This window comes from Linderina pennispora (assembly GCF_002104995.1).
Source record: "Linderina pennispora strain ATCC 12442 chromosome Unknown DL89scaffold_210, whole genome shotgun sequence".
NCBI classification, from domain to species: Eukaryota; Fungi; Kickxellomycota; class Kickxellomycetes; order Kickxellales; family Kickxellaceae; genus Linderina; species Linderina pennispora.
In genome coordinates this window covers 1-8,881 of record NW_024468458.1, presented here as the reverse complement: position 1 = coordinate 8,881, position 8,881 = coordinate 1, and the positions used below count along the sequence as shown (strand labels likewise).

Sequence of the window (8,881 nt, the reverse complement as noted above, 5' to 3'; positions counted from 1 at the left end):
ACCAGTCACCGCGAGATCCACACCAGCACGAAAGTCAGCGACATCAACAGCTACAAAACGGGCAGCAGCAGCAGCAGCAGCAGAGCCGATAGCAAGCAGACCACAAACTCCACGACGGCCCACAAGGACAGCTACCGTAGCTACACCTCGGCCTACAGCCAACCACGCTGGACCAGCAGCTCCTGGGAGCAGCGGGCTTTATACGGAGTATATTCAGTGGTGTCTGCTCGAAGCCCGGTCGCAGCGACAGTTCGATGAGGCCAAGCAACTTGCTGATAATGAACTCCAGCGGCTTCTAGAGGAGGCAGAGGCAGAGAAACAGGCATTGCTCGAAGAGCAGCGCAGATACAAGCTGATGCGGGAGCTCACGGCGCTGGCCAAGTGGCTCAAAGACAACAAGCCCTTTATGGTAGACATGAAAGGGTGTATTGACAAGGTGAGGGAGCCGTACATGCAGCTTGCGGGCCAGGCTCAGGGATACGACGCGGGCAATGCCGGTCACAGGCGTACACTTTGAGAGCAGCGCGGCACTGGTCAAGGACCTAGAGCAGTACATGGAGGCAGTGAGAATGTGTTTCTCGGGCGACGATGCCAGAGATATGTTCAAGGTCGCAGAGCTGCTGCGCACGTACTATGGCGGTACCGAAGAGGAGACTGAGCTGATGAGCGAGTGTATCAGGCTGAAGGAGTCGCTGGCAGTAAACGCAAACATGGCTGTCAGTGGCAATCTCCGTCTGGGGTAACTGAAAGCGCCTTGTTTGGCCAAAAAAAAAAAATAGCACCGCCTCGGAGTGCGAAAAATAGCAACCTCACGCTGTTTTCCGAGCTTCTCTGACCCGATGACACAGCACCCCAGACTCTATCCGCCTTCTCTTCTCTGCTCACTTCACCTTTCTTGTCATTACCATATAAATGTCTGATAGCCCTCGGCGTCCAGGAGCAATTCCGACGCGACAGACCTCTAAAGACAGCGAAACAATCAATGTCGACATATCGGACTCGGGCAACCGGCTGTCGGCGAACAAATTCACGCCCAGGACAGCCCATCTGCACAATCCGTCGGCAGACAGCCCACTGAATGTGCCGCGGTTTCCTCTGCCAGCAGAGTCCTCGATCGACGTAGTCCCATCTGTGGGTCTGCAGGACACTCGGCGGGTATCTGGCAGCGACCCTGCAGTTCTGGCAGCTGCTGAGGCTGGCGTCAAAACCATGACCCCGCCAGCGGAGGACGACGAGCAGTGGTACCGGGACCAGATTGACTATGTGCGGAACCAGGTGGAGCTAATGGAAAACGTCGAGGTGCAGCGCGACCAGGAAGCGCGGCAGATCCGGTCAGCATGGAAGCGCGAGCTGTTCCTCTTGTTCGAGGATCCGTCGTCGAGCCCGTCGGCATTTGTGATCAATGTGTTTGTGACGTTTATGATTATCCTGAGCGCGGTGCTGACGACGATTGAGACGATTCCCTCGCTGCGCAAGGGCAACTCGCAGATGTGGTTTGGCTTCGAGACCGGCATCGTGGCAGTCTTTACGCTCGAGTTTATTCTGCGATTCCTGGGCCACACCGATACCTGGCAACAGGCATGGAACTACGGAAAGTCGGCCATCACTATTATCGACGCGCTGGCTATTTTCCCGTACTATGTCGAGCTGATTCTGCACCGCGATACATCCTACGAATTCCGGTTCACGATCCTCCGAATTTTCCGCCTGCTGCGCGTGTTCAGTGCCTTCAAATACTCGTCGCTGCTGCAGCTGTCAATTGAGGTCATGATTGTCGCGGTCAAACGCAGCTCAGACGCTCTCTTGGCGTTCCTGCTCTTTGTCGCTCTCACTGTCACCCTGTTCTCGACGCTGATGTACTTTGCGGAGCGCGGCACATGGGATGAGGAGCGTCAGGCGTTCTTAACTGCGAATGGCGAGTATAGCACGTTCTCGTCGATTCCAGCCGCAGCCTATTACTCGATCGTAACACTGACTACCACAGGCTTTGGCGATATGGTGCCGACAACGTTCGTTGGCAAGCTGATATCGTTCCCGATGATGATTGCGGGCATCCTGCTAATCGCGCTACCGTCCATCATCGTCGGCCGTAATTTCACGCAGGTGTGGGAGGCTGCGCGCAAGTACCGTGTGCAGCCGCCCAATGTGCGTGTGCAGCGGATCGGTGACACACTGATCGAGGATCACGTCAGCAGCCAAGGCTCGGGACGTGCGAGCAGGCGGTCTCGGCGGATCCGGCACAGAGGGCGTCGTGACGGGAGCGTGTCGTCATTTGGCTCTGGCGGGTCGCATAATACGTCGATTGCCCATGTCGAGCGGCCAGGCGGGTATACGAATGTTCCAACTGGCACCAATCGCCTGCAAAAGGATGCCGATGACTACACTGTACGCGCCGATCCGATCGCCGAACTTGCCCGTAAAGACAGCTTTGAGATGCAGGAGTTTGCTGCAACCCCTACGCAGCTGCCGGAAGAGCGGGCCGATGGCTACACCCAGGTCGACACCATCTATGGGGCTGACGAAGACGACGAAGAAGGCATGGAAGGCAATGTAGCCACGTTTGCCAGGTATAGAGACGACACATCGTCGATGCGTAGATTCAAAAGTGTCAAGGGCAAGCAGGTGGTGCGCGGTGGCAAGCGGCGATCGATGCTGGAAGACTCAGATACCGTAACTGTGTCCAGGGCAGAGTGGGACACACTCAATGCCGAGCTGCAGGCGCTGCGCAGTGCTGTTGGCGGCAACCAGATGCTTCTGAAGGCCATTGCTGAGCATCTGTCGGTACCGGTACCAGCACCGGAATCAGACAAATAGATTGCATTTTAAATAAACTCGGTTCAACACTATTCCAGCACCTTTGTCCAGTCGTACTTGTCCCACCCAAACTGCTTCTTCCACTCGTCGGCGCGCTGGAGCCGCTGGTCGCGCGATTCCCTGAGTCGGCGCGGCTTGCGGTACACGCTCGGCGGGAGGTCCAGTATCCCTGCAACCACCTCGCGGCCAAACCACGGCGGGAATGTCTCTGGGCTCTCAATTACATGGCCCAGGCCACCTTTCGGGTCGAACCACACATGGAAGTACGGCATCTTTGCTGTCATCGTGTTGCGGAACCCGCCCCTCCTGATTGCAGCCCTGGCCGCTTCGTGGTTCTGGTCCTGATCCGTCACATTGTCGTTCTCCGGTCGCACGGCCTGTGCCTTCAGCGATGTATCGATGACCTTCCTATGCTGGCTCCACTCGTCGCTGATCCCAAGAATGCCCTGCTGGAATACAACATGCACATCGTCCATGTGCTTGAACGGAATTGGCACGCACTCGATAACGCAGTGCGTTGACTTAGTGGTCGACATGACAGTTTCCAGGAACACCACGCCCATACGCCTCTCCATGAACATGCGCATCAGGCACTTCATAAAATTGCCAATCTCGTCCCACGTATCGTCGTCCAACTTTAGCGAGCTGCCAGAGCTGTGCTCGATCGGCGCAATAACGCAATGTCCATCATTCATCGGCTCGCGGTTTGGCAGCGCCAGGTACACGCGCGTACCCAGCGCTATTATTGGGAACTGTGGCGGTGTCAGTAGTGTCGAGCCATCAGACTGCGACGACTGCTTGAAGCACAGTTCGCAGGCATTGATCGCTGCCTCCATGAGGTTGTAGTCGTGGATAGCCGCTTGGCGCTTCTGCTCCACAGACTTTCCCTTGGCCTGCTTTGTGAATTTTTCAATGTTTTCGTCCATATACTCGAGGTCGTTTGAGAACCCACTGTCGCCCACGATTTGTTTCGCCAGTAACCTGTCCGCAGGGTCGTCGTCGTTTTCGCGTTCGGCACGCGCCATCTGCCTGATCGACATGGAGTCCTCCGATCCCGTATCAGCAGCTAGATTCAGTAGCCGACCGCTGCTATCTGTGCGCGGCAGCACCACAACATTATCCTTTTCTGTGCTGCAACCGGCACTGGACTTTGTCTCGCCTGCTAGAGCCTCGGCGAGCTGGCGTTCGAGTTCGGGCAGGTCAGCAGATTTACGAAGCTTGGCTTTCATGATTCTGGCGTGCAGTTTGTTCAGATCGGTGGACGCCTTTGGAGTCTTGCTTTTGTGTTTACTTTCACGATGGGGGCGGTGGTGCTTAGAGGAGGGTGAGCGAGACCGCGAGCTTCTTCGGTGACGGCGACGGCCACTGCTCCTGTCTCCATATCTGTCCCTGCTCCTGTCGCGGTATCTGTGACGGTCAGACTTTGATGATCGGTGGGATGGCGAATCGTCTCCCATGTTTGAAAATATGTAACGCAAAAAATATATATACTCCAGGATATATGTGAAGTATTCTGTGTTTTAAGGTAAAAGGGGCATGCCACAAGAATGGTAGATTATGGTGATGCACATGTGACTAGCTTTAGTCCAACCATTGGCATTTGGTATTGCCATGTACAGCAGCTCTTCGCATGAACTCAACTACTGTAGAGCTGATTGAACCCATCTAGTACTGCCTGCCTGTCGCTTTGTGACGTAAATTCTATTACTTCTAACCTTTCAACATGCGGATGCGGCTCGAATATGTGCTGGTTCTGCTCAACCGCCACTGTCGAATTTTGCAGAGCAGACAAAGCATTCATAGGTTCTATTTGGATTGGGTGTAGCCCCGTCGCCTGTAGGTTAGTCATAAATTAAAGCAAGTATCTTTAGAAGAAAATCAATAAGGGGATAACGACGGAAAACAAAGTATAAAGCAGCTCGTCCTTACACTCATTCTTGCCCAGCCCTTTAACTCTTGACTTTCCAATGAGCAAGTCGATATGTCAGATGCCTTTCCATCCTACAAGGGTATTGGTGAACATGCTATTCTTTTCGGCGAGCAGGGCGGTAAGAATAAGACAAGTCAGCCGAGTTTATTGGCCATAAAATAATTGCTTCAGGGGCTCCATATATCGAGTTGGAGCTCAAAACCTCCTTTTGATAGGGAAACCATGGAAAAACTGTGCTCAAATGAAAAGATATTTGTTTTTCTTTGAAAGGTTGCAGAGAATAATATGTATTCATACTTTTGGAAATAAGGGCAATGCCCTTAATGACAGACATGAACCATGATAGAAAAAGAAAGGGGAATAGTTTAGATTTCAAGCACAAGTGGCAGCGGTCGTTTTTGAAACCGAGCCATAGCATCCGCTCTGATCAGCTGGATGTGGGATTGGTTTGGATATATGCTGCGATGACCTTAAGAACAAAGCACTTTAATTTGTCTAGAGGGGGGATATTCCCTTTATTGAGAAATTTGACGTCTTGGTGTGCTCCTTGCATATGCTTTTGACACGAGGCTGTGCCACTCAATACATAGGTGCAGACAAGGCACAAATACTTCCCTTGATCAACTGGAAGAGGCGCTACTTTCTGTTGTTCTGTCATATGGAGTGAGCTGACACCGCTGGCAAAAACGATAAATGAGAAGACAAATGGACTTGCTAAGCAAATGCGCTGTATCTGTATCTCTTATACTGCTAACTATGGTTGGTGGTTGACCTTTCTGGAGTCGATTGATGGTGAGATCTTTGGCCATCAACACCCAAACTTTCTGTCGGATCAATATTTTCTGGCTGCGAAGGTGTGATCAAAACAGCGCAATACATGTTTTTGGAGACTCTAGTCGTCACACCTAGCCACGCCCACACAGGAATCAACTTTATTATTACGCAGGTCTGTGGAAGGCGATATAGCTACAGCTAAGCTCATAAACAGCCTTACACGCCGTATCACAGCACATGCAAAGGACACCCTGTGAGCTATCATCAAAGGGTGGTATGGTGGCTAAGTGATATTTCGGGACAAGTTGGATAATCATGACTTGTACAAGTATGTAAGCGAGGGCTATCGCCGCTCATTCATTCTGAGCGCAATTGCTTTTGTATGCATATTCAACGTTTGCCTATATTGCCGATTACCAAGTGCATATGATAATATGTATGTCGTGCTCCAACGCAGTTATCTTGCATTCGTTGTTTACATGCCATACACTGGTATTTAATATAATCGCGAGAAATTCACGGGTTGATATCAAGCTTACATGGAACATGGAGATACTTTATTGAATATTGGAAACTGTCCTTTATTTCTCTTTGCTACCTGGAGTATGATATTCCCTTGTCGACTTTTGCCTGTTGCAGGAGTCACACGTTTGTTTCCCATGCTGTTTTCTCTGCTGGTCATATATTCACAGCCGTTTAGTTCCAAGGAATCCATGCTCGTCATACATATGATCGAAGAAAGCGTCAAAACCGCTCAAAATCTTCCAGTACAATACTTGCAACCCCAAGGATCCATGGATTTCGTGCTATAGTAAAGTAGCGGTTTTTGCTAGATGGAAATTGTGAATGAGAAAGTGAAAAGAAAACAAATCTCTTCAAGTCTCTTGAAGATTATGACCGACTGGGGCATCTATTTATTTTCTTGGCCAGCATACTGTCCCTTCGCACTGCCCAATTCTGATATGAATCACTTTCATGAATTTGGCTGGACAATTTGATATCATGGCGCCATTCCCGAACAAGCAAAAGCTTGTTGGGTTTGAGTTGCATATAGTGATTTGGACTATCCTACAGCTCACTTGCAGAATTGACAGCGGCAGGTACCTTGGCCAATCCCATTGACTCCGCAGCCTCTAAATATAGTTGGTCGTAGCGACCTGCACTTTTTTTGTAAACCACTATGCTCATTACACTCAATGCATTAGGTTCATGGTTGTAGGAGACAGCTATCGAGCTATGCTACCGTCTAGGCATGTCTTCTTCATGATGATGGTTACATATATGTACTGGCTGGAGCAAGCCTGCGGTAGTCTATCGTTTCCTTGCATTACACTGAGCAATGTGGTCGAGACAGTCTTGCTTGAGTCTATACTGCGCACCGCACTTTTTGCAGTACCAGACTGAATAACTGTTGGCGAAGAACATGCGCTTGGTGCTATTAGGTATTGCCATTAGAAATATGGAGTACTTGTCAAAAGAGACATAAAAGTGTATACGTTGTGCAACAAGAATGCACTTGGTATCTCTCATTTATATCGCCACCTTCCAGAGCTTATCTCAGATTTTTCAAAAGTGGCATAGGTCATACTTGCTGAAAAATCTCACTGATATATATCACCTGCACTGCTAGCACAAGCACAATCGGCTCTGGTGCGCCCCTATTTGAGTATAGCATGATCAAACAACCACAAAGTAGACTAAGCCGGTGTGCAAATAGTTGGAAATGCTCCAGACGATATACCCAATTACCATTGCTGCTAACGCCTTTCTAATTACACTGCATCCCCTAGCTGCATATACCTTCTACCGCTATCCATATTGTATTCCGTTACATATAGTTTTATATGCAGATAATTGCCCACGTAGTAATTCATGTCGTTGAAAATATACAACTGAATGTTGTGACGATATCTATAATAGAGATTCGTGGGTTATAAGGATTATGGGCATACATCCATGTTCCTAAAGCTGATTCTCCACCCAAGGAGTTCGTTAATATACTGACCATTATCGATGTTTATTTTATGAAACAGCAAAAAATAAGTGCATCTGTGAGACACCTTGACATGAGGCGTCATTTCATTCCCAGCTTGTAGTTCCTGGCAAATCAATATAACTTTACCATTTCACAGGCAGCGGCTGATAGCTGCATAGCAAAATGCTTGCTGATGAAAGTTGTAGATTTGTTATATTGTGCACACTATGTGCAAAGGAGACAGGCGAATAAATTATTTGGCAGTGTCGCTTGGTCATATTTATACCTAGGCTCTACGTATTCCCCATTCCATGCATTTGTATAGGCAATTGTCTGGGATGCAAGGCTATGCAGTTACAGCTAGAATAATATTTACCAGGTTTTGTTGTATTACAACTACTATTGAGTGGATTGGATGTATCGTCCACGTGGTTGAGGGCTCGATCATATGAAGTCCAATGCAGTAGGATTTCATCAAAGTGAGAATGCTCAAGTGACAGCCACTAGCTAACCCATAGCTACACAGTCGAGTTTTTCCCACTAAAAGAGCTGTTGTGGCTTGGCACTATTTGCAAGCCAGGTTTGCACCTATACCATTCCAAATCTTCAATTTCGTATTGTTGTAACTATGTATTCACCTGCACAAACGCTACCGTCACTTGTCCTCGAACAGATCCTCGACTTTGCAGTTGGAAGTTTTCCGCACGAGTTCACTCCAGAGTATGCCTGCGACTGCGGCCCATATATGCGTGTGGTTCCTGGCCTCAGTTTATGTCGCAGCTGGAGAGATGCAGCGCTGTCAAAGTTGTATGGCGTGGCCTGGTGGTGCAAGGTCCCGAATTGCTCGCAATGCTACACACCGAATGCCACAGTCGCAAATTGCCTAGGGGGCTACCGACTGCTATTTCCACTGGTAACCAGTATCGCGTCAGAAAAGTGTCGCTGCATTGGAAGGTCGAGGCTATCCTGGATGGTACAGCGATCATGCGGCCAAGAACTTTGCTAGGCAAATTGGTAATGCCATCAGTCACCTCCCTGGACTTTTACTTTTGCTCGGACCAACTGGAAGTGGATCAGCGAGGCTAAGAAGATGGAGCATGTCAAGGCGTTCTGCAGCGAGATATACCAACTGTTTCCTTCCGTGCAAAGCTATCATCTCGTAAAGTTTGACGGGTATGATGAACTCAACGACTACCCTGAAGTTCCGGCTATAGACAGCCTTATTACTGGTCTGACCAAACACAAGACGCTGGTCGACTTTTCGTGCTCGGCGTTCGTTATTGTGGTTCCCCTTCCCACCGATGGCCGTGACCTGCGCTATGTATCAACCACCGCTCTCGAGGCTGACCAACACACAATCGAGCTTATCCGGCGCAGTGCCTCTACTC

The 8,881-nt window shown here is 49.6% G+C and overlaps 1 protein-coding gene across 1 annotated transcript; it reads left to right on the top strand.

The window, feature by feature from the left end:
* Positions 1 to 6,058: 6,058 nt before the first annotated feature.
* Positions 6,059 to 6,385, top strand: DL89DRAFT_96133 (uncharacterized protein). Its single transcript, XM_040892295.1, has one exon. It carries the CDS (start codon positions 6,124 to 6,126, stop codon positions 6,328 to 6,330), a length of 207 nt encoding a protein of 68 aa, XP_040738929.1. The 5' UTR covers positions 6,059 to 6,123; the 3' UTR covers positions 6,331 to 6,385.
* The last annotated feature ends 2,496 nt before the right edge of the window (positions 6,386 to 8,881 follow it).

Excerpts from the sequence above, each read along its gene's own strand:
- DL89DRAFT_96133 (XM_040892295.1), top strand. The coding sequence starts at position 6,124 with ATGATATTCCCTTGTCGACTTTTGCCTGTTGCAGGAGTCACACGTTTG.